Source organism: Trichoderma evansii (assembly GCF_050947405.1).
Source record: "Trichoderma evansii strain SZMC 28006 chromosome Unknown GGI43scaffold_38, whole genome shotgun sequence".
NCBI classification, from domain to species: domain Eukaryota; kingdom Fungi; phylum Ascomycota; class Sordariomycetes; order Hypocreales; family Hypocreaceae; genus Trichoderma; species Trichoderma evansii.
This window is the reverse complement of record NW_028145168.1, coordinates 1-27118: the sequence shown is the minus strand read 5'-3', so window position 1 is coordinate 27118 and position 27118 is coordinate 1. Positions and strand designations below refer to the sequence as shown.

The window sequence follows — 27118 nt, the reverse complement described above, 5'->3', positions numbered from 1 at the left end:
GCCCGCTTAGTCATTCCGAACACACAATTCGTGAAATTGACCCTATCCAGCGAGACGGCCGCTCATCTTTCGTCAACGCCAAACTCAACGCCAAATTTCACCTTGTCGCCCATAACCCACACACCGCGGCAAGATGCGTACCTACGAAGACAGCTTCTCCGGACAGAGGATCTACCCTGGCAAGGTATGCTGATGCTCCCTTTCCTTGCAATTCCCTTTGCACTTTGATACTCGGCGATGCGACGTCATGGGATGAGGCTATGGAGGACGATACGATGGGAAAGAGATGGGACAAGGGCACGGCTTGGAAGCATGATGGAATCATCAGGATGGAATATAGCAGAATGCTGCAGGCATTGAATGGAGCAAGGATACAGCCAAAAATCCCCGTCGCATTTGGAGGAATCAAGCAAACAAAACATATCGTCAAGTTATTGTTTCATGTTTTATGGATGCTAACCACTCTTTCTTCTCACAGGGTAAGATCTATGTCCGTGGCGACAGCAAGGTGTTCCGATTTGTCAACGGCAAGTCGGAGTCACTTTTCCTCCAGCGCAAGAACCCCCGTCGCATTGCCTGGACCGTTCTCTTCCGACGACAGCACCGCAAGGGTATCTCTGAGGTACGCACGACGCAACTACGAACTCCGAAACGCTTTCTTTCATCTCTCTCTTTGTCTCGCGTTGGTAGTAGAATATGATGGGGGCATTGCTTTGTCCATGTCCATATCTACGTCTATATACCAACACGGACAGGAGAAGAGATGTAAAGAAGCAGAACCACACGCCGAACAATGTGACTGACCCCCTTGCAGGAAGTTGCCAAGAAGCGCACCCGCCGCACCGTCAAGGCCCAGCGTGCCATCGTTGGTGCCTCCCTCGAGGTCATCAAGGAGCGCCGCTCTATGCGCCCTGAGGCCCGATCTGCCGCCCGCGCCGAGGCCATCAAGGCCGACAAGGAGAAGAAGGCTGCTGCTCAGGCCGCCAAGAAGGCTGAGAAGGCCAAGAGCGCTGCCTCCGCCGCCAAGGGCCAGACCCAGCGAAACGTGAGCAAGCAGGGTGCCAAGGGTGCTCAGCAGAAGGTCGCTGCCCGAACTCGCTAAACACCGTATAAATAAAACAATGTTTAAAAAGAAAGTACGATAAAAGCGCGAGTTTCTTATGGGTGATACAATGGCAGGAGAGATGTCTGCAACGCAGCGGATGAGCAAAGTGAAACAAAGTATGGGAGTCTGTGGTTCTTGTCTCTTTCCGGCCGGTTCTTCTACAATATCGGGTTGTGCATGGAATGCCATAGGGCGCATTTGGTAGCTGAGCAAATGACATACCGGTGCAATGGTTACTATAAAATGGGAAACTGTTGGCGCTGTGAATACTTGGCCAATCTTAGGTCCCGCCATCATCCTTGTGGTCTTGAAGTGAATGTGTGACTCGCTGTTGTTTCGTCCCTGCCATGTGATGTAACATTTTTACTTTTATGGACTTTTTTCTATCCTCGCATTTGCTCTTTTGCTAAGCCCATAGAATAATTAACGCTATTACTTTATCTACGACAAATCAATAGGAGATCATGGAGAGACAGCATATATGGATCCGTAATGATTGTATTTCTTATAGCAATTAAGGATTTCACAAACTGTAGCTCCATATTTTGGCAGTTTGACATGTCCCTGGTGGATAACCCAAGCGTTGTGAGGAGGATGTCCCCATACCAGCTAGAGACCTCGTTTTCTTATATACATCCACTTCTTCGATCTATATGTATTTTCATATTATCCAGAATAGAATAAACCAAGTCTCTTTATCATTAATGATGATCTGATCAGTCAATTTAGTAATTGAGCAACCTTTCTTGTTTGACAAGAAGATTGGGAGAGATATTTACTGTGACTTGTTATAAAGACTGATTCTCGGCTGCTTCAGTAGCATAAGTCTAACAAGACGCCACCGTTCTTCCAACACAGAATTAAATCATTGCTACAACAATATATTTGGAATTTTCATTTTTTTCCCTCTTTATACTATTAGCATAGCCATGTATACTCGTATATCTCCGCGGCGTCAGTCCAGACCAGAGTCGATAGTCAGTTATAGGTTAGTACATGTCCTTTTGTAGCGTTAGGAAAATGATAGGACGCTAATATAGGACGCTTGTACGGAGTTGGCGTCTCGCCATGTTTAACGGCCTAGTGGGCCTATATCGCAACTATTATTTTCACTATTTACTACTAATACTACTACTATCCCGTGCCTAAAGGAACAGAATATTTAAGCATAAAAAAAAAGAAGTTCCTGCATAGACGTTGCTAAAGAGCACGATTTTTGGATAAGTAGAAAATGTAATTAGATCAGTCTTAATTTTGATCTAATAATTGATATAACCACGACTGAGCAGAATAGGGGACGAGCATACTCAAATTGAAGTCAAGAAAGAGGCACGCGACACCGTGAGCCACATTTAATAACAAATTAAGAAAATATCCATGATTTTATAAGCTATCTTGCATTTCGAACAATATTCTGATACAACTACCGACAAATTACATGCAGTCCGACTGTCTTACCATTGCACAGATATTATTCAGAAAATTTACCTGCTAAAGTAAAGCACGACAGGTCATAGTACAGCCTAGGTAGGGGTTCTTATTCTATACAAAATTACTGGTAGATTCAAGAAGCCTACCTTTAGTTGCAGAGCGGCGTAAGAATCAATGGTTGTTTTTAGTATATATTTGTGTGTGATTGAAAGTTGTAAATCATATATATAATCATAGAACGAATACAACAGCCACCAATTTCGGCCTCTATATCTGGACTGTCCCTTTAACAAGTATTACTCAAATACACATAGTTAATGAAAAGAATGGGTATATTCAGACACAGCATATCAAAAAGATATGTTGCAAAAATTACATCAAACAAAAAGATATTTCATCACATCATAACACCTTTCCTTCACACTTCTCCTCAACTCTCCTTAACTCCCCCCAGCTCTCCACATCTTGATTTATGCAATAGCAGGCTCGTTCATCACACCCTCTTCTTTACCAAGTAGAAGGTCCAATGCCCGGACCCGAAGTCGGTGCAACCCTCAAGACGGCAGCGCCGTTATAATCTAGGTTATTAGTTGTAACCGAATTACCCCACCAGTCTGGGAATTCTGCATTACCCAAACCCAGACCCAAACCGATAACGACAGTGCAGAGAGCGGTGCCGATATCCAGTGCGCCAGACAAGACATAGTTGTATTGAGCTACAAGAAAAATTGGGTTAGTTTTAACTCCTTGATATAACGAAAAAGAGTAACAGGGAGAAACTTACTCCACCAACCGAGCCAACGCCTTCGGATCCACCAATTGAAGATAAGACCGATGATGCACCACTGGGCAAGATACCAAGTTGTCGCCGGGGGAATCATTCCTGCAGCTCCAAACAAGGCAGGGAAGACAACATAGCGGAGCGGGGAGCGGGGGTAACGACGGGCAATAAGCCACTGGATAAATGGGCACAGGAAGCCAATCAGCCAGAAGTAGTTGGTCCAGGAGTATCTGTTGATGAGATTTGGTTAGCAAAAAATCAAATTTTCTTGTGATTAGAAATAGATGTAACATGACAAAACTCACAATTGGCCAGCACCAAACACCAACTTAGGGCCAATGACACCCCAAATGACACTGGCGTTATAGAAAGTTCGAGCGTTGGGGCAAGTAAGACCCTGTGCTTGAGTGGGAGTACAAATACCCTCGATGTTGCCACGCAAAAAGTTGTACGAAGCAATCTGTACGATAGAGAGCCAAATCACGGCAAAAGCCTGAGCGCCAAACATGCTACGAGGAGGAATCTTCATGTAGTGGCCGACTTTCATGTCAGATACGTACTGGAGGCCGTTGAAAGTCATCATGTAACCCCAAGACTTGAACAGCATCATGGCCACGGGGCGGCCGGGAAGCATATAACCGAAAATCATCTCGGTGATGATGTTTAGACCAGTTTGCTGATTGGTGATGGCTTGAATCATGCCGACAGGAATGAAGAAGAAGAGACCGATGACAATACACAAGATATAGGCCCAAGCGGGCAAATGAGTTTGCCAGCCCAAGCATGCCGCTAAACCGAATCCGAATGAAACCAAAAATATGGCGAGGAACCACCATTCAGGAGCCTCTTTATACTTGCGCATAAGCTTCAAGTGGATATCGGGCTCTTCAGATCGAGAGTCAATAGACCGACGCCAGACGTCTGGGCCATAGAACAAGGCAATGTGGGTAAGGGTTGAGATCAGGCCGGCAAAACCCATGCCATAGGACAGGGAAAAAGCAGGACCCAACAGGATAGGAGAGTACTCCCTGTACGCTGTGAGGTTGACGGTATAATCGGGGTTGAGGATACGGCTCGTGTTGTAGGGTTGAGCGTAGTGGTCAAAGTTCTGGTTAGCACTGAGAGGGAGATAGCGGTAGAACTCAGGGCCAGCATAGGCAAGACCGATGATTCCGAGAAGCATGATGAAGATACCAGCTGAGACATTGGCAATGGCAAAGGCTGGGGTCTGGAGAGGAGAGAGCAGAAAACCAGAGATGATTGACCAATCAAAGGAGATGGGCAGGAGACCCAGTCCAGTATTTCCGCCAAAAATCTGATTGACAATCACATTGTTAGGCGCTATCCAGACGGGAAACATGAAGAACTGAAGGAACTGGGCAATGACTTGAGGAATCCACTCCCAAAGGAAGGTTCCGCCAGCGACGATGAGGAAGAAGCTGTATCGGCCAATCGTCCAGCCATTGGTCATGGCAGGATCGGCAGGAGCGTGGTTATGCAGGGAGTACATGACAGTTGTGGTGATGAGCACAGCAGGCCACACCATGGATGAAGGCCAGACGAGGAACCGTCGAGCAACACCAGCGCAACCGAAGCCCATGGCCTGAGTGGAGAGGATGAGAAGAAGTTGGAAGCCCCATCCCAGCTTTTGGTGGTAAAAGACTTCCTGGGCCAGCAAGATATCGATAGCATAGGACGCAGCGGTTCCAGCAGCCGTCATCATGGTGATGATAGTGTGCTCCTTGACATTAAAAGGGCCGGGGTTCATCTCGAACTTGTGTCCAAAGACACTGAATGTCCAGTTGGGAACGACGCGGGCCCAGAAGCAACCGACACTATAATGCTACCAGTTAGCCATATGACAATGCCGCGAACTATTCGAGTGTGTAGTGGAAAACGTACGGATAAGATATCAACTGCACGACCGTTTGTGTAATAGAGATGGGAGCACGTCGGAGCACGAGCAGGATGTTGCAAGCAGCTACAATCGTGCACATGACGAAACCAATAGTCCAAGCACGAATTGTGTTGACTGGGACATCTTCGTCGGTTGGGGGAACCTAGAAGCAAACAAGATAATACGTTAGACAAGAAGGCAAGGATTGAAAAAGGAACAAACAAAAAAGAAATCAAATGATGCTCAAAATGGCGTGTCATTACAGCCCACAGGGTCGTGGTTGCAGAAATGTTTTTGCACCAGTGCGGAAAGTTGAATATGACTTACCGAAGCGCGAACTTCTGGGTAGGGTGAGTCTTCCTGGATCAAAGACTCATCAATGGCAGCCTCCTTCTCGATATTGCCCGAGGCTAGAGCCTCGTCAATGTTGTCAAGTTTGTCGATGTCGAGGAAGGGATCCCATCGATGCTGCTTTCTGAAGTTACGGAGATCAGACTCGACGTTAGCCGCGTCAGGGAGAACTTCGACACCCGAGGACACGGCCTCAGTCTCGACGCGGGCGTCGCTTTTACCAAATCCAAAGGCCATCTTGAATCGCTGTATGTGCTGCCACTACAAAAAGATATGGTAGTGTTGACGCAGCTTGAAAAGCGAGAACAGCAGAATGGCCTCTAGAGGAAGAGAAGCAAGACAACTCATCATGAGGTGGGAGATCGACATCTTTATATCGTATCACTTCAACTGTCAACACCCCCAGACTAACACGCTGCAACATTGCAACATTGCAACGCCATGTCCGTGTGCGGCCAAGAGATTGAGTAACACAAGTACCTTGAATTGCATGCGGGGGGCAACGGTGGGTTGATCCGGTGGCCACTCTGAAAATGTCTCTCACACTCTTTCCTATCCCTTGCTTTCTCATATTTACTGTTCTTCCCCGATATGCCGCCTATTATTCAAAAGTGAAGCAGCGAGCTGCCGTTGGCTGCAGGGACTCTTGGCAGCAAGAATAGCGCCGGACAGGGTGGAGGCCTATCTCGTGCCTCTGTGTAGCACCACGGGGCTAGTCCGGCTTTAGACGAGGGCACTTTCGTAGTGTCTGGAAGTTTGGTCTTGGCATTGACGATTTTTGGCATTGCGGGCGGGCACTCGCAAGATTGCTGGGGGCATCTATGAAGGGATACCACCGCTAGGACCACTGCTCCGTGGGTGGCCTGGCCACTGGGTATCGCAGCTTTGGCTCGCTGTCCGGCTCTGTTTCGTACTAGCCGCAGCAGCAGAGGCCAATGCCAAGGCTTTTGCTCTTCAAAAGATCCCATGTGGCAATCGCCCCTCTGTTGGTTGAGAGTACTGTATGTAGATATCCCATGCTCAGCGATAGTCTTCTAGGCTCAGAATAGTGGGGAGTACCTGCCGGAAGCAGATAACACCCCATTGTTTCCGTAGTAGCGGCTTCAGGCGTGCGCCACGGAACAGGGCTTCACATATCAGCTAGTACCTCTCGCAGGGTATCCGTTGCTATGGTTGGTGGCCTTTGAGGCCTGGACGCCGATCCAGTGTCTTGTCAAAAGGCCCCCGAAAGACCCCCAGAGGCCCTTTTGCGAGAACAATGGTGGCACCGTGCGGTTACTACATTACAGAGGATTAGTTAATACGCCTTGCCTATGGTTCCTCGGCTAGTGGATAAGCTATGTTACTAACAGCCAGCTTCTACTTAGACAGCAAATAAGCGTCAGCTAGTCGGAAACTTCCACTGCGGATGGCGCCAGACCCGGCGCTATGGGCAAGCAAAAGAAGAGTTAAGGCAAAAGAGGAAGAAAGTATATCGAGTCTGAGCTTGTGAGAAAGTAGCTCTCGGAAATCAAATGGGTACTCACCGTGGCAAATTTACCTCAGGATAGGGCCCGATAAGCCGGGAATGGGTGGTCATGTTTTGTCGTTGTATCAAGCCGTGCCCTAGGATCGATGAGCACACATCGCTTGCAGTAGGGCCTCGTTCGTGTAGCCACTTCTCACGGGGAAGCCTCCATAATATCGACATGCACCCCCAGAACGGAAGAGACGTGTTGGTAGTATGCATTACGGCACAGCAACGGCTTTGCCCAGTGCAAACAATTGATCCGGTTGATTTTGTGCCCAGCAATATTGCCCCATCAAGCAAAGCCGCAATATTAGATCAGCATTTGGCAGCAGGATCCATATTAAGAAATTCATCCGATTGGGCGTATCTTTTTCTGTTGCAGTAGGATTTGCATCTTTTGCCCAGAGGCAGCGAAAGACGAGGGAGGCAAAGTGCCGCGATAGCACAACCAAGAGTTTCCTAATCAACTCTGACAGAAAAAAATTCAGCCCATAGCCGTATAGACAGCAGACACCACCTATACCGTCCAGAGCACAATCATGAATCATGCCGCCCGCGGAGCGAGAAGCGTTCGGCCGATACCGCTGCAGGTTGCGGCACCAATAACCAACAACACCCATCCATATCTATGCCAAGACTCATACCATGCTCACCTGATGCCTGCTCTTTATCTAATTTTGCTAGTAATTTGTACCGCATGGGTAAAACCAACGGCTTACCCACCGGAGAGCCTGACATTGGATTATTATCCAAGGTCCGGGGAGATACCAACGCAATGTGTGTAGAGTCGACAGCCTCTCGTCACCGACATGGTCTGGGAGATGGTATTGCTCGCCTTCTGCGGCTCTCTCCTTGTCCAAAAGGTCCTCGTTCTCTGCATACCCTTGCGATTATCAAATCAACACAGCAAGCGTCATTATGAGCAGCCAAATTGCGCAGTCGCCTTGCTTGACGACGTGCCGGTACACTTCCCCGATGTGCCGCTTCTTCCCACAAAATAACCAACGTAACTAACACTTGCCTTCTTTATCCAAAATATAGGACGTTTTGGCTTGGCAACTTCAGCCATAAAAAGGAATATTATCCTTCATAATACAATTTTGTCTATCCATCTCCATCATGGTGCATGTATACAAGTAGTATTGTGTATGCAAGGGCGTTGGACGCAGGCCCTTGGAAGAAGAGAAAAAAAGTACCTGGCCAGCACTAATGGATCGCCGTTTCCTCATCCCAGCGTTGGCTTTGGGTTTAGCCACCCGTTTGTTCTTAAATCCTCCGGCATCCAGCTGCTCCCCGCATGGCCTGCATGGAGGGCTAGGGCCGGCCGGGGTGGCTCAAGCTAGACCAGGGCAGCGACCCCATCCTTGCGACTTATTTTAGATGAACTTTTGCTCGGCCAGATTTGCTGCTGGTGTCTTGTCTAGAGTAACGCACCGTCTGTAATTGCCTGTATTCTGTATAGGAACGCTACAAGGCTAAATTGTGGTAGAGTACTCTACGGTCTTGTTTGGGAGCACTCTGTAAACCTGCCCGTGGGCCGGAAGGAGAGATAGAAAATAAGAGCGAGGCCCGGGGAGACGTATGGAGCCACACAGTAATCATCAAAAGATCTCTGTTCTCCCGCTCTCCACCACGTTCTCATTCTCCGATACAGCCACGGACCGGGTATATCAACACCTAGGTGTAGAAAATGGTAGTATTCCGTCGTAATAAGAGATGCAATCACACATGCAAACTTCCCTTATACGGCAGCGCCTTCTTAGCCAAGCCCCTTGTACTCCGTAATAAATCGTTCGCTGCTAGATTAACCTTAACCTACGTTTATTGAAGCCGCTAAGTAGGCTGCCGAAACGACTGGCCACTTGCCATATTATCCACTTCCATGGTTCTTTTGAGGCCAACTTCCATTAATAGTAGTTACTGGCAGCAGGGCGGCATGGACAATGTCAGTCCGTCTTCGTTAGCACCAGTAAGGACCTTTTGCGTGATCTAGCTGACGCCTCCGCTCTGTCGCCAAGCCTTGTGGAGGCGGTACGTGTTTCCAAATCGATGCTACCTTCTCCGAAGTTGTTTGCTCAAGCCACAAGTAATATTGCAGTTTCATATGGCTGAAAATTCACCTTCGGTGGCCTGCAGCGACACTGGTCTAGTTTGATGGAATATGCGCCAAGCTGAAGCCACAAGATGCCCAGCTTTCCAATTCAAGCACACGAATTGCCAAGAGATCTGGAGTATCCTTCTCAGAAGTGCCCCGAGGCGACGTGGGTTACCTGCCAAATACTTCCAGTTTGTCCGAGGCATGCCGAAAGCTACGTTGGCTGACGGGGTTCAAAGGGCGCAGCAAACAGGAGATATTTTCCCATAAAGCGGCCTTGCCTATTGGTTGTAAGTGGCTGTCACTGGGCTATCTGGCATGCATGCGCAGCGCTCCGTCAAAATAAAGAATAAGAGCCTTTCGTCTTCGTCTGTACCCTTTTTGCTTCTGGCTGCCACGGCCGCGGAGTAATAGTAATCCCTACCATGTGCCCGTAGCCTAAGTGATCATCCGAGCGCCCTAGCCTCCAGGTTTTTCGTGAGGGGAGAAGGGCTAGTCATGCTCATTTAGTTTGTAGGGAGAGCAAACATCTAATTGGATCCATCTGCGATATAAACTGCCGCCAATAGTTTGTGGGAGCGCTGGACTTGTGGGTGGATGTCGAACACTAAATCAAGTTTATAGATTTATCGTCGCCCGCTGTTCTCGCCAGATTATCGGTGATGTGGGTGGAGAGAGGACCCATCGCCGCGCTTATACGACGCAGTACGAGATATTAGCAGACGTATCCAACAAATCTTTGTTTGTCTTTCGCAGGAGATAAGACGAATTTAATCAACTGGCCGGAAAAGACGGCTTCGATCCTTCATATGATCGTACACGGCGAGATAGAAAAGAAAAGAAAAGGTAAAAAAGAAAGGAGTATAGAATAGATTTTAGCGTCATTGGGCACCGCAATTGTAGGAGTGATATTGGATGGACGACTGGCCAATGGAGGTAGCAGTAATATCATGTCACACCCAACAGCAGCTGAGCACCTGGTGGCCAAAAGAGAACGGACTTTTGTTGCCGCCAAGAAATGTCTCTAACGCATGCACTGTGATTGTTCGGCTTAATTCGTAGATGTTCGCCAACTGGATCATCGCCGCGGTATAACAACGGACCGTTGGAGGCGGGCGAAGGGAGAACTAATTTGTTTGAAAAAGAAGCCCAAGATGGCTAGAATTGCCGGGAAGAATATCGCATTATTTTCTTTCCGGTTATCATTGGATAGACGATGGCAAGTGCAATCTCATACGGAGCAGCTTTCAAGGTAAGGGTACGAAGTACTCTGTAGTGTCTGAAAATCTCGCGTAATCGTTCTTCCACTATTGATATGGCACATCCGCACATGCAGGCCTGATGAAGATGTAGGGTGGCGTTTGACCACTCTTTCTTTTCACCCGATCAACTCATGCATTCGTGATATACGAACATCCCGCTCTCACGCCCCTTCAAGAATAGCAGATGTTGTAATATTGGTAAAATTGATTCATAGGGATCGCAGCAAATGGCCCGCCCCAGCCCATACTAACCGAAGGCAAGGGGAAATCCGATCCTTTGAGCCAGTTTGTGTGCGGAGTAGTGCATGTAGTAGATCCAATAGTTTGTTCTGCCCCTGCTGCCAGGTTTGTAGTCTTCGCTTCTTGTCTCGTCGCCACGTGCGAGTCTCAGCTCGGAACAACCCGAGGAGATGCCTGCCTCACACCCCACGTTGAGGCATGTTTCTTTTTCTTTTTTTTTTTTTCTCCTCTTCTTTTCTTCTTATTTTCTTACCCGGAAACTCGGTTCACATAAATCCATGTTCTCTCATCGTAGCAGCCTGGTCCCTCAGATTGGGCAGATCGATAACTTGTTCACTTTGAGAAATTTTCAATGTCGATGGTGATGACTCAAATCTTACATACGCTCTCCCTTTCCATAATGTACACGGCAATGGCGTAGGCGACGGTGGCGAGGTGACTTTGATGTCTTCGTTGTGTTGCCTCACGCCCAAGCCCAAATAAAATTGCATTTGGTTCACTCTATTTCCCGAGACCGGCTTCTCGCCGCATTTCTTCTCTCCGAGCTGCAGCCTCTTGCTTTTGAAGTCTGCTGGCTTCAAGCTCTGCCTTCTTTTTCCTCTCTTCTTCTTCCTTGATGACAGCCCAGACTATTTCACAATGTTAGCCTCAATCCACCCAAAAAGATATCAAACAAGGAGTCTTGATGGGACCAACTTGGTTTATCAGATTTCGAATACTCCTTCAGCTTCGTGACAAAATCGTTAAACTCCTGCTGTCTCTCCTCTCTGCCTTCTATGCTCCTCTTCAGGAGCTCAGGGTTGTACCTAGATCTCAGCTCTTCCTCGGTCGGCACCACCCAGTACGTGAGCGCTGGGCCACCAACGCTAATGATTGCTCCTCTTTTAATGAGAGATGATTGTCAGTGTCATGCTTCAAGTTAAAGTTGCAGAGCCTACTTACCCCACCAGGACTTTTATCCACAGTCCCCAGTTGAAAGGCTTCTTGGGAGGCATTTTGTGTGTTCAGTATGAAGAGAATTGGTAGATGCAGTTGAGAATCAACGGGCGGGCCAAGACGCGCTGTTCAGTTCTTGCTACGATAGCTCGCTCATGCCTGAGGAAGGAAGCTCTCACGCCTCAGGTGGCGTCATGGAATTTGATATTGCCGCCTGAGAGCTGCTTGAATAGGAAAGCGGTGAGAGTTAAAAAATTGAAGCTAAGCAAAATTGCAGCTAACTACGAGCAGCTGTTGGATATTGTTGAGAGAGATCTCGATATATTGATCTAGAACTAACTGCTATATAAAAACAAGAGGAAATTGGTTCCTTTCCTCGTGAACCTGATCTAGCTGCATTGTTGCAAACGAAACGGTGCTTGCATATGGTCACGTGAGCCCTGACGCTCAACAGATATTAGTGACCCTAATGACGGAGTGTCAACTACCCTGTAATTTTCAATTGATTCAAGCATTTTGAATGCGTAAATAAAGTTGGTAAATAATATTGCAATAATTTTCGAATAATTTTCGTGCTGCAGAAGAGAGATACGGCTCGCTGGCCAATTCCAACCCGCAAAGGCTGTTTTGCTGTTACGCTGAGGGGAAAGCCATGCCGAATGCTTCGCTAGTAAAGCAAAGCTGCTACAACTTACAGATGAAAATCATCATAGAGTGATAATAATATTTCTACACTTCTAAGGAATAGCACCATCATAGAGTATACGATAAGATCGTATCTAATCAAATTCCCTCTATATTAATAATACAACTATTGAAGGGAAAGAAAAAAAAACTCGTAGTAAATTTGTCAAAACTTCCCATAAACCCCTTTCAATTCTACCCAATGGTATCTTTCAGATCCAAAAAAAACGAAAGAAAAAAAATAAAGGTTCTGCGCTAGCTTTTTCTCATCAATTCAAAAAAATAGCAGAAATTCTGCGTCTCGGTATCTCTGGACATCCTTCCATCGTAACAAATCATGTCTACATCACTACACAGTCTCCTTCCTGTTGCTTTTGGTTTCGAGATATTCGCTCTCTCGGGCGGGCCTTTTCTTTACCGGATCGTTTCAAGTCTTCTAATCGTTCTCTGGCCTTGGGGAAATCTTGTGCTATAACAACCCTCGACGTTAGTCTCAATTCGCCAATTACAAACCAATAAAATGTAACAAGAAAGACAAAGAGAAGAATGACAATGTAGAGAAATGATAGGAACTTACCAGCTGCTCTCCAATACCATCGCTTGGCATCTTCCATGTTTGCTGGGACACCGATGCCCACCTCCGTGAAATAACCCATCGCGTACTCTGCCTTGGCTAGCCCTGCCACAGCAGCCTTCCTCGCCCACAGATACGCCTCCGTGTCACTCTGACCCAGGACACCTTCACTTCCTGTCAGATACCAGCCACTAAGAGCAAGTTCCGACTGATGCTCTTCTTGCTGTGCTGCTTTCGAGTACCAGACGATGGAGAGCCTCGGGTCGATGGGACATCCCAGCAATCCGTATTCGTACGCGCAGCCCAGTCTAAACTGAGAGAACTTGTATCCAATCTCTGCCGCCTGCTGGAACAGGCTCAAGGCGTACTGCTCATCCCGGATAATGACATCGTTACCAGATGCCGATTCATATAGCAATCCAAGCTCGTGAAGAGCGTGAGGATTCTCTGTGTCTGCCCTCTCTGCCGCTCGTTTCAACCAGCCCACAGCCTCTCTGGGGTTCTTGGGTTGGCCCAGCAAACCTTTGAGAAGGATCATACCGACCTTGTACATGGCTGGCGGGTCTCCCAGAGTCGCCGCGCGTTTATACCACTGAATCGCTTTCATGGGGTCCTTACGAGTGCCACCCCCTTCCTCGTGGCCAATTTCACAGCATACAGCCGTACGATAGGCAGCCGCAGCATGACCCAGTTTCGCAGCAGATTGATACAGCGTAAAGGCCTCCTTAGAATCCCCGTCGGGGCCAAACAAACCCCTACCCGTGCCATCTGCCATCACAAACATGGCGTCTGCGTTCTGGGAGTTGACCAACTTTTTGAGTATCTTCTGAGCGTCCATGGTATATCGTTCGCGAGCTTTCGCTTTGCCTCTCGGGTCGGGAATATTTGGCACAAGCACATCTGAAGCTTCGATGAGACGCTTCGCCAATTTCAGCGCAGTTGCCTGGTCGTTGGGGTTGCCTTTAACAACCATCCTCAAATGTTCTAGCTCACCGGGGGTAACTGGAGGTTCTTTTTCCCGCTGCGGTAGCGGCGCTCTGGGAGCTGGCATGCCTTGGTCCTGTGGCTGTTGAGGAGGATACTGCTGCTGTGGTTGCCGCATTTGCTGCTGCATTGGTGCTTGTTGCTGCTGCTGATACTGTTGCTGCTGCTGCTGCGGCGGCCCTGTCTGAGGACCGCCTCCATAGTTTCGGATTGGAGGAGGCTTCGCACTCGGGTTCACAAGTGAGTTGTCCATCAAGCCCGGACGTACAGGCGTTGGGTGTGCAGGCAAGCCGTCTGGATTGGTGGGTGCAGCGGTACCCGGCCTGACGATGGGTGGACGATTGTTCCCGAATCCAGGATGCGGCTGCCCGGCTGCACCTGGAGGCGCACTCGGGCCTCGTGGAATCGGCGGCTGAGCGTATCCTGCAGGCCCATTGTATCCTTGATTATAGCCCGGCTGATACGCATGCGACTGAGGAATGGCCGGAACTTCAGGAATGTCGGCGGCCATCTCAAAAACTGCAGACTGCGGCTCGCGCATGTCTACCATGGAGCGGGCATGGCCCAGCTTGGGAGTTTGGTGAGCTCCCTGCTGCGCCTGCTCAGCCCCTGGTCGCATAGACTGCTCGAAAGAATCTCGCTTGCTGTGTACGGGAATGGCATCAAAGTCTGGTAGGCTTGAAATGCTGCTTTTATGCGCATGTGAATTGTGCGACGAGTTGTGACTTGATATGCTCGCTCTCGGCTCGTCGTAATAAGAGTCGTATACATCGTCAATGGCATTGCCATACGATGGGTCGTAGCCATTGTCGCCATTAGGAGCGGGACCGTTGTTATACTGTCCTGGCAGCGGCGGCTGGTTGTCCTGAGGATAGGTCCTTTGAGGCGGAGGGCGATTTCCTGTTGTCGTAGCAGGTCTCTGTGGCATTCCACGACCTCCAGAGCTGTTATATGGCATGGTCATGCTTCGCTGAGCTCCATGTGGACCAGGTGGCTGCCGAGCGCCGTATCCGCCTTCACCATAGCCTGCGAAGCCATCGGGTCCTGGCCTGGGCTGTCCTTGTCGTGAGTTCTGAGAGCCGCTTCGAGCTGGAGGTGGCCGGCGAGGTGGGCTTCTGGGATCTTGTCCGTTTAGATCCATCTGTGACATCTGGTTTGCAAGCTCATATCCATTTCCAGCCTGGTAGTTGCCATTGGCAAACCCAGGGCCGCCTTGATGGTTCATAGGGCCGTTATCCATCGGTTGACGACCGGCTAAAGAAGGAAAAGAAGAATGTCAGAGCCGAAGGCTTCAATTCATGACCAAGCCGGATTCTACGGAATTGGTCATATATTAAGTCTTTGGAAAATGAGGCTTACCTGCGGGATGGCCCGGTGGTCCACCTCCTCGTGGCATGTTCGGCCTACCCCTATTTCCTGGAGGACCCATACCGCCTCTCGGGGGATAATTGCCCCCTCGTTGGCCCTCGGGCATATAAGGGCCTCCTCGGCCACCACCTTGCGGTGGTCGACCTCCCCTCGCTGGGCCAGGACGACTCTGACCATAGCCACCATCTTGATACTGGCTGTTTCCATACTCTGGCCCGTATCCTCCTCCTGCTGCTCCATCACCGCCATAGCCATCATCTTGATACCCATTATACTGCTGCTGCGACGGCGGAGGCCCTCCGTAACCTCTCGCATTCGGAGCCTGTGCCGCTGAACCAGCATACGGCCGCTGTTGGCCCCCGTTGTATCCCCCGTCATATGCCATTATTACTATATTATTTCTCGATTTCTAGCTGGTATCGAACAATATTCGAATCGCGATCGGTCCAAGGGCACAAAATAAAAGCAAAATATGTCAATGCTATAATTTGCAGTCTCGTGAAGTGTCTGGCGTGCGCATGTCCAGATCAAAGATTAATACCGATTGCAAAGGCCGTCAATGGCAAGGAAAGATGGGTAATAGAGTGAAGGTTGGAGTAGCAAAGATGTCTCGACAAAAACGACTTATGCTCAACGTGTCCACCGTTGTGCAGCCCTTGGTGCCGCTGAATGAATCAAAGCAAAGCCGTGGTTGATCGTTGCGATTTACCGCCGTGGCGGCCGATCTGCTTTTGCTACGTGGCAATGGTTCACGGCCAGCTGCTGTGGTCGTCTCGTCTTGTAGTTTCGGACGGGCGCGTGCGTTCGCGACTCAGATGCCGTCCAGATTTCGGGTATGTGTCTTTGCGTGTGTGCGAGGGGTTGGGTCGCAGCAACAAGCAACAATTAGCCGCCGAGCGCCCAAGGTCAAGGAATGAATGAGTGGGTAAGACGGGCTTGTCTTTGGAGCAAAGAAAAATAAAAAGATCCCTGATGATGCAGCTGCACCTCCTAGCAGCCCTGCCCTGCTTGATCGCCGCACAATGCAGAAAGCGAAGAGAAAACGACTATCAAAGGAGCGTCAACAACTGTTCATTGCTGGAGGGAGTTGGAACGAAGCAGCGCGGGTGTGGAAACGTTTTGGGTGGGCGAGCCCCAGCGGAGTTTGGAGTCGCACTGGCACAATAACCCTGGCCACAACACAAACGGGGTGTGTTTTACCACCAGCGGTAGTGTTATATGCTCGATCCTTCCAGTCGCAACAGGGCCTTCAGTATTCTTTTGCTCGGCAGCGTCTTTTCGAGACCAGCGGTATTGCTGGTATTAACGACTGGTACTGCGACAAAGAACATATATATGCGATGCGAGTCGTGGCAGCAGACCCTGGGGCACTTGGACTTTGGCCCTGGCTTATTATTAGATACGCAGATGTCGCCTGACAGGCGACTGTGACCGGGGCTAGTGGCAGCCATGGATCTGGCAGCCGATGCGAGGCCTCTTTCGCATAGCGCCATCTTGACTTCCATGACTGTGGTCGCTGCATCTTGTGCATTCCAGGTCACCTATACGAAGTATATTCGAAATTGAAAGGCATGTGAGTATATTCCGCGCCATGCTCGCCCTCTGGCTCGCCAAGCTGCCGCTCCCTCATTCATGCTGCAACGGCGTCTTGCAGGGATTTGGCGCTGCTCTAAAACGCCGCTTGACCCTGGAGCCTAGTTTAATACAGAGGACTAACTCCATAGTATCACAGAGTGCTCCGCATTCTGTGCGCCCGCGTAAGTTCTATTCTCGCCGTTTGCATTCTCCATCAATATGCTGACAGGTTCTCGTTATAAGGCCGTTTCCTGTCCATATGCATGAATGCCGATCCCCCTCGTCCCCTCTAAAGAGGGTTAACGTGCCAGGCCTAGTGCGAGTTTTTCTTGTCCAGTCAGCAAGTAGGTTTTCGGACCTAAGAGAGGGCCAGAGTTTCGAGGCTCTGATCCCTGCGGGTCCTGCGCCGTATGAGGGTGTGACACCACATTAGTTTTGCGTGCCTGTGCCTGTATAAGCTCCTGTAAGACAACTCGGTGTGTTTGGCGCCAAGGAGTCAATCCCACGGCGATTGGCTGAGATCCCTGGCGCTTTTCTTGAGGGTTCTAAGCTTACTTTGGCTTTCTCAGACGTGAGCCCAGTCTGTGACACTGTGACATTGAGATAGGCTCATGGTGCTGTTGCAACCTCACCGAATCCAGCACGTTGTTTAATTGATTTCCTTACTGTAGGATTCATCTTTGGTTTTTGTATCAATTCTTTATATCGCTTCTCATGACTTGTTGAATTCTCGAGGGATCGTCCTAGACTGAATTCGAACTAAAGGGCGCCTGTTCCACTATTGCAATATGAAGTGATTAGCCTTTGCCAGAATCCACAATCAGCGGCCTTAGCTCAGCTGGGAGAGCGTCAGACTGAAGTTCAACTTCAATCATCAAATTATCTGAAGGTCGTGTGTTCAAGCCACACAGGCCGCAGTTTGTTTTTTGTGCCGTCTGGCTCCTTTTTTGGCATGAGCCAATGAGATGACGCTGTCCATGTCTGCTGAATCTCCAGCGCAGAGTGTATATATAGATAGATATGCAAGCATTTGAGCGTAAGAGAGATTAATACCAGGAGGGCGTCGACAGTATAGCTGTATTCTTATGGCTTCTCTCTAGATAAGAAACAGTTAGTTAACCTATTTTCAAGCAGTGTCTGGCGTGAAATACTCTATATCCGAATGACTTGGCGTTCACGATCTGGATTTCAAGCATATATTTCTACATTTTGCTGGCGAAGATGAGAATCATTGAAGCAGTAGAGATGTTTTAATCTAACAATTGAAGAGTGAGTTGAGTATAGACAGACGTAGTACAGGAGGATAATTGCCGGGCGGTCAAATTGGGGGAGTTGGTAATATACACCAGAGTTCCTTCCTTCCCTCGCGCTTTACTCCGTCTTTGACCACCTGACGAGATTATTTTATATGTACAAGTTATATCATATGTATAATGTTTCCTTTTTCCCCTCTACTCTGCATTTTATGCATAGAATGGAAATCTATATCCTGACATCGGAGAAAATCATCGACTGTTAAACAAACCTCCAAATGAAGCAGATCCTCCTCCTCCGCCGCCGCTCTCGTGCCGTTTCGCCTCATTGCGTATCCAGTCGATCAGAAATTGTCTGTCCGCCAGCTTCCTCGCATCCATCACTTTTGTACTAGTTCGTGCCTCGCCGGCGTCAAAGCTCAGTAGCGTCGGTGTAGAAGTTATAGAGTACCGCGAAGCTAGAGGAATGGGTGTGGACATCATCTCCGGAGTGTCAAACTGCACTGGGGCAAAGAGAACGCCGCCTTCTTGCTCACCAACACCGGAAGAGATGAGGCTGCGGAGAAGTGGCTCAATAGTGCGGCAGGATGGACACCAAGCCGTGCTCCAGAGGGTGAGGAGAGGAATCCCGAGCGAGGTTGAGAGAGAGAGCTGAGAGTTGAATGAGGCTGGCGTGCGGATGCTTTGTTGAAGGGGAAGCAAGCGTTTGTCAGCAAAATGGCCTTTTTATTTTCTTTTTATTTTGAACCCAAAAAAGAGGGAAACATCCAGACGGCCAGTATGGATGTAATTGGGCACAGGGCAATGTCTTTTACCAGCTCGAGAAACTATCAAGATAAATGCACGACTGAGAGACCTACGAGTCAAAAACTTGGTTTTTTGCCAAGCTGGCGGCGGATGCGCTGAAAAGGCGCCTCTGCGTCAAAGCAAACGGCTGCTTGGCAACTGCCATCAGGGCACAGCGCATCTTGGAAGACAGTAAAGGATGTGGCGTTGGGAAGAAGACGGCTTATGAAAACTGGCTGACTGAATTTGAATTTGTCCATCTCTTGGTGTTGAGGCTAGCCTTACCTAAGACCGCAGAGTAGCCCCCGCTTTTATTCGCGGGATATCACTCTTCAGGCCAATACTACCATGATGGACACTATTATTTGAGATGGAATGAAAAATGAGACTGGGCGGGAAATTCTTGGCTAAGTGGCTGATTTGAATTTTGCACGACTGCTTGCATAGGTATGCTACGTTATCATTCTTTGGGTGGTCTACTAGGAGCATCACTAATAGGCGCTTAGAAAGCCCGAGTAAAAACGACAACAATATACTTGAGAAACAGCTATAAGAGAAAATAAAGTCAATTTTTGCCTTTCTATTCTTTCTGTGCTTTCTATTCTTTCTATGCTTTTTATGATTTCTATTATTTCTATGCTTTCTATTATTTCTATGCCTTCTATGATATCTATGCTTTCTATGATTTCTATTATTTCTATGCTTTCTATGCTTTCTATTCTTTTTTTGGTCTTTCTTCTTTTTCAAAATTTTTTTTCCCTTCTACATTCCCAGGTGCTGGCTATGGTAGACGGAGCAGGTGGTCTTGAGACAATTAGAACAGATATGCCACTCTAGGCATTCTGTGCCTCTGATCTTGTAGACGTAACCGCAGTCGGGCGTGGGACAGGGGCGAAATTTGTCGGGGCTGCACTTGACGTGATCCAAGAAGCGATCTTTGAGTCCGCGTTCGAACAGCTTTGGGGAAAGATGCTTGCGCAGACTGGCAACGGACATGGCTCTTGGGTAGCTGTGGCAGACCAGGGTAACATCAACTTGCTTGCTTGGCCAATAGCAAACAAAGCACCGTGGTTTACCTCCAGATGCTGCAGGGTCCTCAGTGACTTGGGTCTTTCCAACTATGATGTCCCGTACCAGGTCATAGTCTTCTAGTGTACCCTTCATCTCAATCACTTTGGACGGGTTGGCCATGTTGAGCCACAGTTTGCCAGGGCCAATCACATCGACAAGCTTTTGGAATCCCGTATTAGTCCCCCAGTAGCTCTTAGGATCCTTGAGAGGGATGGATCGAGAGATATCCGTGCCTGATTCCCGGTGGACCAATTCGACCACCTTGTCCTGCGCCTCATTGCAGGCCTCGTCGCTTCCGAACACACGCAAGTTACATCGGACCGGATCCCGAGCGATGATGACTCCAAGTTGTTTCTCCAGGTCTGCCACCTTTTCGCAAAGCAAACCATTGGCTTGGAGCGTAGGGTGCCAGAGGGCAGCGCCGTCATCTTCCACAACAACGCCAGACAAGATCGACTCAACCTTTTTCTTGGCCTCAGCAACGTCCGATGCCGATTCGCCTTCGATCTTGAAGACCTTGATTGCGGGATCTAAGCTGTCGCATCCAAAATCGAAAACGCTCCGCTCCGAAGTAACGGTGACCAACTTCGCCCGCATGGCATCGTAGACGCACTTGTTGACTGCAAACCTGACCGTGTAGGTGGCACGTACACTCAGCTGTCCCCTGGGATAGAAAGAGGGGGCTGCTTTGTCGAGTTCCCTTGCAGCCCTCAGGCCGTCCAATTGGTTCAGGAAACATGCTGCTACTTTCAGCTGCGTATCAGCCGAGTCATCTATGGTATCGAATGACTCGAGAGGCCCGATAGCTGCCAAAAGCGAGTGTACTGCCGAGAAGGTTTCTCCGGCAGAAGCCACGTGCCCTCCAATTTCCACGTCGCGAGGAGTTAGACCGTTGCCCACGGCACGGCGTACATCTGATACATTTGCGCGATGTGGGAGCAAAGTCAACGTGACCTTGAAGGCAACTCGATCAGGACCAGCTGCAGGGGCCCATGCTGCGGCAACTCTTTGGCCCAAGATTAGCAAACTCCCCCTGTTAAACAGGGTGCATACTCTCTTGGCCATGCCAGAGTTGCCATAGCTCAAAATGGCTTCCCTGCCTGGCCGGGGCCAAGAAACGGTGACTTTCCTACAGTCTACCTGTCGATCATTGAATGCCCGCGGCACCAACGCAGCAACGGACCATGCCCGGATTGACATGTCTCTCCACCTAAATCCAGGCACAACACGCTCGCAGAACTGCTTCGCAAAAGAAGGGCTGTTCGCTATCACGGTGGCTTCGCAGTAGCGTCTATCCTCCGTCATGTGGACTTCTTCCACGCAGTCCCCGAATCCGAATTCTTCAAGCATGTCGCGAACCAACTGCTTGGTGATGCTTCTCGGAGAGCTCCTGATTCGGACAGCCGAAAAGTCGCATTGGAAGCGGACTTTGGTCACGCGGGCTCCAGCGTCGAATTCCACAAGCGCGCCGTCAAACATGCGAACCAATATGTCTTCAGGATCCACAGGACTGGCGGGCTCCTAAAATGGAAAAGAATTGGCATTAGTAAGAATTACTTTTTAATAAGATGAAAGTGATAAAATTACCTCGGCTGCTCCTTCGCCATTGGATACTGCCTCTTCGTCTTCATCTTCCCCCCTTTCTTCTTCCCCGTCTACGTGACGATATCTGCATTTTTCTCCATGCCAACATCCTGCTGCCTCCTTGAAGAATTTGCAGATTGGCCTCGTATCTTGTGAAGACGTGGGGCCTGTGTCACTTGAAGATTTACTGGTCTCTTTGTTCTATATCATCACGATAGGTAGTTAGTATAGATCTTTGCGAGTGTGTGAGTGAATCTAAGAATAGAGATGATAGAGATGATAGAGATGATAGAGATGATAGAGATGATAGAGATGATAGAGATGATAGAGATGATAGAGATGATAGAGATGATGGAGAAGATAGAAAAGATAGAAAAGATGGATGTTACCTCTTGTGAGACCATATTTTGAACCTCCAACAAGCTAGGTTCATGCAAAAACGGGCATTTCTCCCCGCTCCAACACCTCCCTTCTCGAAAGTATCGACAAGGTGTGGTTGATTGCCAACCTCTGGTCGGGCTGGGTCGCACGCTCCCCATAGATGAGGACGAAGATGTATCAACTGGATTCATGACGAATACAGGCTTCGACTTGCTGTGTATATAGAAGCGAAATTGGGGATTCGGCGCCTGAGATTCCGAGTAAAAGATATCGAAGGATGGATGAGATGATTGCCAAGTGAACGGGTGAAGCCATGACTTTTTATATGAAATCGGTTCTATACTTCATGTATATTGTATCTGGTTGAGAAAAACTCAAGTATAAGTTATACTTTTGATGAAGTCAATAATATATCAGGCTTTTAGGTAAACTTTCGAGATGTAATACAGAATTTCGGCACACCCCGCCGCCTGTCACGGAGTGAATTCGTTATACTTCCTATTTGGGTTCAGCAGATGCGAGCTTAAATGTACGTTGTTGGTCCCTGTAGTGGACGGTAATCTCAGTTCTTTACTGGTTATAGGGGCATGAGAAGCTGGGTAATAGACACACAGGTACAGAGTAATACCCAGGCAGAGAACAAATGTATTTAGATAAAACAGTACATTATAGTATTTGTATATCTATATACATATATATAGATATATACTCAAATATGTGTGGATGTGTATCTATCCATGTATATTTACGTTGCAGACGACTGCAGTATACAAATTTGCAGAACTAAGAAATAAAAGCAAAGGGTATTGATATCAAAGTTTCCTCCCAAAGAATGCGCCCTGAACTTAATGCCTTCGAAACTTCCCAGCAGTAGGCGCATAGTCCTTCCAAAACGCCACAGATGCTATTGGCAAAGAAAAGCAAGTCTTGGTTCATGATTCTAAAATCTTTCCATAAGGTTCATCCTCGCGGTCCACATTCGAGCCCTCTTACCAAAGATGTACATGGGAATCGCCATCAGGCAAAAGATGAGCTGAATGATGCCGAGCCATAGGTAGACTCTCCTCGAACCATCGTCGGCAAGCCACTGCGAAATGAACAAACTGAAAACCAAGCCATGAAAGATATTTTTCGAAAAGTTGAGCGTGACTAGTGCTTCGCCAGCGTATTGGCGGTAGCTGTCGACGCAAAAGGTAATGGATGTAGTCGAGCCGAGGGAGCAGCCAAAGGAGGTGATGCCGAAGAAGACTGTTGGGACAATCCAGCTATCCCTTTCTTGCGCTGACCATCCAAATCCCATCAGGCCGATACAGGTTGAGAGCAAAATAGGCGCAGCCATAACGAGGCGAAACTCTGGCTCGTACATGCCCCCATTGCGCCGCGCCATAGCCCTAGTAACAATATCGCTAATCTTGCCCGCCACGCCGGTACCCAGGATGCCGCCTACAAAGGGTGATATGTAGACCAGGCCGGCTTGAAGAGCCGTAAAGTTATATCCGTCTGGATTTCGGAAGATGGCGGCCAAATTTTCAGAGATTACAATTAGCCAACCGATAGAGCACGCGTAGATGGCTGCAGACCAAAGGACTGCGGGATAGGCAAATAGAATGAACGGTCTGATCATGACTTTGAACCAATTATCATTATTGAGCCGGCCATGATATGGTTTGAGCTGCTGGATAAAGGTTTGAGTAGGCTTATGACGCAGGTTGTGTGTATAGGCTTTGATCTTAGGAGGAGCTCTAAGTTTCCAAGAGAAGCGCTCGTGGTCGAGATTGGGTGCGGTAGAGTAATACTCGGTAATGACCATACTCTCGGCTGTGCTGCGAGTGGGAGACGCTGCAGCGATACTTCGGCCTCGGTCAGGAGCAAGACTCGGCTGTGGAGGAGTTATTGGGGCAGTCTGCCGGGGAGTCTTTTCTGGGTCGTCGCCGCCCTCTTTGTTATCTGAAGGCGGATCAGCAAATCCCACCTGCGGACTCGCAGGCTGTGGAGATGTCTGGATGTCGTCTATTGGATCCTGCCGTTCTACGTCTTGTGAAAACCCGACGTGGGCGCGAACGCTTCTGCGGCGCTCAATAACTCCTGGTGAGCTTGAAGGCTCTGGCGATTTACCACGAGGGCTGGTCGGGCCTGTGGATCTATGGCCTGGGCGGGAAGATAATCGGCGGAGGAAGCTGGGTCGTTTTGATACTTGTCGAGTAGGCGTTCTATCCCAGAAACTCTCTGGGACGAAGAGGAAGACCAGTACAAATCCTAATCCCACCAACATTGCAACAATACTAGAAAGCAAAAATTATCGGTTAATACGTATATACGTCACGAGCTGTGATGGGGGCAAAGGCAGTCGAGTCAGTCAAACATACAAGAAAACCCATCGCCAGCCAAAACGGCCAATGATGGCGGCACTGATCAAAGGGACAAGATTCTTGCCTCCCAAAAGCAAAAGCGTGTAGATGCCAATACGATACGCGCGCTCGTGCAGGAAAAAGATTTCGGCAATGGTGGCGGATGGCAGACACTCTACCGGCGAAACAGCAATGCCCTGAATCACTCTGGCAGCTATCAGAGAAGAAAAGCTAGAGGCGTATCCAGCCCAAATGCTGGTACTGATGAGCAGAATCATGCCGGCGAGGTACACTGGCCGCTTCCCAAAGAGGATAGCGGTAGGAGACGCAATGACGGAACCCACACCTAAACCCATCATGTAGAGGCCTGTGGTCAATGGAACTCGCTCGAGCGAGACGTGGAAGTCCTGGGCAACATTGGTAAATCCCGCGGCAATGACGGGTGTCATGCCGCCTCCAATCATGCAGTAGAACCCCAGGGATAAAAGAGCACAATCGCGCCGCCAGGTAGGCCAATTCAGGGGATCGTTGGCCGAATCTTCTGGCTGTGGATCCAAGATGATCTTACCATCTCCTGTTTTCTTCTTGCTCGCAATCTCATTACCTGGCTTTTCAAACCCTGGAGACGGAGAAAGCGGCAACGGTCGAGTGCCGCCAGGGGTCATGGGAGTCTCGACAGGAAACCCGGCCGGAATAGAAGAATGAGAGGTGCGAGCATGGACATTGCGCAGTCCGAGCGGCTCGTTTCGATCACTTGCAAGCAGCAAGACGGAACCTGTAAAGAAACTGTAGTTAGAAAGAGTTGCTTTATGGAGGAGTGAATCGCAGCCATGTGCACTTACCTGGAACCTCCACAGTCTCTCTGTCGTTTAGCATGCCCATATTCCATGTTGATGGCCCCGTCTTTTCGGAGTCGGAGTCGGAGTTGCTCCCTAAGAAACGGCCCAGACGCCACCGGCCGCGCTGTGGTCTATCATCAGAGGCCATTGTAGGAGATGTAGATATTTTGCACCGCCTTCCACGATGATGGCAGAGGAAGCGCAATAGATAGGTTGGAGGTTAAAAAAGATACTAATGTTTGTTCCAAAAATAAAGAAACAGAGACAAGTTTCTGGATAGCTGAGAATGTTGTTTAGGGAGAGAAAATGAGATGATGAATCAACAGGAATGGCCAAGTTGTCTCACTTGCAGCCAAGACTGACTCAAACAGCTTGATCCGGACAGCAATTGGAGGGAGAACAATCAGATCAAGATTCTAGAGCGTAATGGTCTCAAAGAAGAGGAGGTGTGCAAAGAACGAGGAGAAACACCTCTACAGTAACCCGTAGAGGTGGCCTTTTACTCTCCCTTGTTCGATTCCGTTGGGTCCGGATGCCGATGAGTTGAGACGAGAGCCAGGGAGGAGGATAGGATAACTATATTTACAACCAAAAGATGTAAAATTGAGGAGAGGACGGGTGAGATGGGATTGGGGAAAGATAGAGGGGGGTTGAGGAGGATGAGGAGGGAAGGGAAAGACAATATACGAGGAGAAGAGGCAGATGTGGTGGTGGAGGAGGAGTGAAGTTGGCGGTCCATGGGTACTTTCTCCATTCCCGTTATCAAAGGACCAACCGCTCCAAGATCTTGAATTTAGCGCGAGATCTTGGCCCACCCATCCATCCATCCTCAACAAACAAAGAAGCGGTCCAGGTTTATGACCATCTTTGTACATGCCAGGTGGTATCGCTGCTTACATCTGCCTAGCTAGGGGGGCATGTAATAGCAGGAGAACAAGATACTGGGAACCATGTCGACTGCAACTTGACTCATGTCGTCTCTTCTCCTCTTTTGCTAGAGGCAAATACTACAGTCCATACAAGCTACTGCTCTTGCACTACAAGGATCATCTGCTCGTCTGCTCACACCGTAACAACAAGGTTTGATATATGATATGATGCCACAGCAAATGGCAGCACGCCGTTGCGTCAAAACGTGCAACGGCTCTGGAGCCAGGCCCGCCAGGCGAGTCAGGTGAGGCCTTGGAGATGCTGCACATGTTAACGTGCTTGCATGCCTCAGCGCTGAAGAGCCCCCGCTGGCGCAGCGATCCCCCGCTGGCTACGAGGCCTAATGCGCTATGACGACAAGCGTTTACAGGGTCCACGGACTTTTAGACTCAAAACAGCTTATTTTTTACAGCCAGCGTTGAGATCAGCGGCTCACGCGGGCAACGCAGCAAGCCTTGACAATGGCTCAGACCGGCGCTTCCTGCAGTGGCATCTGCATGTGCCTCTTCCCATCAGCCACAGGCGGAATTCTCGGGTTTCTGCTTCTGGCAGCCAAGAACAATCCGACAGGTGCAGCGTACTGTAGGTGAGGGGGAGGCCCGTGCAGCGCTGCTCTTATTGGCCCCTGCGAATTGCGCGATCAAACTATTGAGCCTCTGTCAGCGCATAATCTGGAAGAAAACGTGATTCGATGCATGCAGGTGGCTACAGCAGGTGGCTACAGTTGGAGAACTTCTCCTCAATTTCTAAGAAAAAAACTGTAGCATGTAAAGATTTTGCCCCAGCCTGTTTTATTTCTCGGCTGTCTAAGTTTATACAATAGGACGGCGTTCAGGTACTGCTACCTCGGTGGTACCAAGTACTATCATGGATGTCTACAGCGCTCTGCCAAAAGTCTCTTGTGGCTGTACTGTAGTAGCAATTTGCCATCCATCGTATGATCTAGCAGGCTACAGCAGGAAACAAAACAAAGGCTTTAAGGATACCTTTGTTTTTGTTTTTGTTTTTTTTTTTTTTTTTTTTTTTTTTTTTTTTTTTTTTTTTTTTTTTTTTTTTTTTTTTTTTTTTTTTTTTTTTGTTAATTAATTTTTTAATAATAAATTTTTTTTTTTTTTTTTTTTTTTTTTTTTTTT

The 27118-nt window shown here is 48.7% G+C and overlaps 7 protein-coding genes and 1 non-coding gene across 8 annotated transcripts; 2 read left to right on the top strand and 6 right to left on the bottom strand.

The window, feature by feature from the left end:
- Positions 1 to 30: 30 nt before the first annotated feature.
- GGI43DRAFT_418594 (60S ribosomal protein eL24) lies at positions 31 to 1807 on the top strand. The gene is made up of 3 exons (XM_083207566.1): positions 31 to 184; positions 479 to 622; positions 815 to 1807. Exons 1-3 carry the CDS (start codon positions 134 to 136, stop codon positions 1100 to 1102), a joined length of 483 nt encoding a protein of 160 aa, XP_083055306.1. The 5' UTR covers positions 31 to 133; the 3' UTR covers positions 1103 to 1807.
- Positions 1808 to 2718: 911 nt separating this feature from the next.
- Positions 2719 to 5986, bottom strand: GGI43DRAFT_278263 (OPT oligopeptide transporter domain-containing protein). The gene is made up of 5 exons (XM_083201191.1): positions 5542 to 5986; positions 5220 to 5377; positions 3623 to 5152; positions 3321 to 3547; positions 2719 to 3252 (listed from the first exon to the last, which is right to left on the bottom strand). The coding sequence occupies exons 1-5, from the start codon at positions 5800 to 5802 to the stop codon at positions 3044 to 3046; spliced, it is 2385 nt and encodes a 794-aa protein (XP_083055305.1). The 5' UTR covers positions 5803 to 5986; the 3' UTR covers positions 2719 to 3043.
- A 5119-nt stretch (positions 5987 to 11105) lies between these two features.
- Positions 11106 to 11832, bottom strand: GGI43DRAFT_278255 (CBP4-domain-containing protein). The gene is made up of 3 exons (XM_083201190.1): positions 11615 to 11832; positions 11369 to 11553; positions 11106 to 11301 (listed from the first exon to the last, which is right to left on the bottom strand). Exons 1-3 carry the CDS (start codon positions 11665 to 11667, stop codon positions 11174 to 11176), a joined length of 366 nt encoding a protein of 121 aa, XP_083055304.1. The 5' UTR covers positions 11668 to 11832; the 3' UTR covers positions 11106 to 11173.
- A 500-nt stretch (positions 11833 to 12332) lies between these two features.
- GGI43DRAFT_278210 (tetratricopeptide repeat protein) lies at positions 12333 to 15921 on the bottom strand. The gene is made up of 3 exons (XM_083201189.1): positions 15210 to 15921; positions 12870 to 15104; positions 12333 to 12761 (listed from the first exon to the last, which is right to left on the bottom strand). Exons 1-3 carry the CDS (start codon positions 15601 to 15603, stop codon positions 12634 to 12636), a joined length of 2757 nt encoding a protein of 918 aa, XP_083055303.1. The 5' UTR covers positions 15604 to 15921; the 3' UTR covers positions 12333 to 12633.
- A 1695-nt stretch (positions 15922 to 17616) lies between these two features.
- GGI43DRAFT_t214 lies at positions 17617 to 17710 on the top strand. The gene has a single exon. It is a non-coding gene; the product is annotated as a tRNA-Phe (tRNA).
- A 129-nt stretch (positions 17711 to 17839) lies between these two features.
- On the bottom strand, positions 17840 to 19013 carry GGI43DRAFT_426462 (uncharacterized protein; the record flags this gene model as incomplete). The annotated part of the gene is made up of 3 exons (XM_083208656.1): positions 17840 to 17889; positions 18319 to 18728; positions 18907 to 19013. The coding sequence occupies 3 exons, from the start codon at positions 19011 to 19013 to the stop codon at positions 17840 to 17842; spliced, it is 567 nt and encodes a 188-aa protein (XP_083055302.1).
- Positions 19014 to 19594: 581 nt separating this feature from the next.
- GGI43DRAFT_426461 (uncharacterized protein) lies at positions 19595 to 22059 on the bottom strand (the record flags this gene model as incomplete). Its single annotated transcript, XM_083208655.1, has 2 exons — positions 19595 to 21424; positions 21877 to 22059. The coding sequence occupies 2 exons, from the start codon at positions 22057 to 22059 to the stop codon at positions 19595 to 19597; spliced, it is 2013 nt and encodes a 670-aa protein (XP_083055301.1).
- Positions 22060 to 22808: 749 nt separating this feature from the next.
- GGI43DRAFT_426460 (major facilitator superfamily domain-containing protein) lies at positions 22809 to 25203 on the bottom strand (the record flags this gene model as incomplete). Its single annotated transcript, XM_083208654.1, has 3 exons — positions 22809 to 24150; positions 24235 to 24991; positions 25059 to 25203. The coding sequence occupies 3 exons, from the start codon at positions 25201 to 25203 to the stop codon at positions 22809 to 22811; spliced, it is 2244 nt and encodes a 747-aa protein (XP_083055300.1).
- Between the last annotated feature and the right edge of the window lie 1915 nt (positions 25204 to 27118).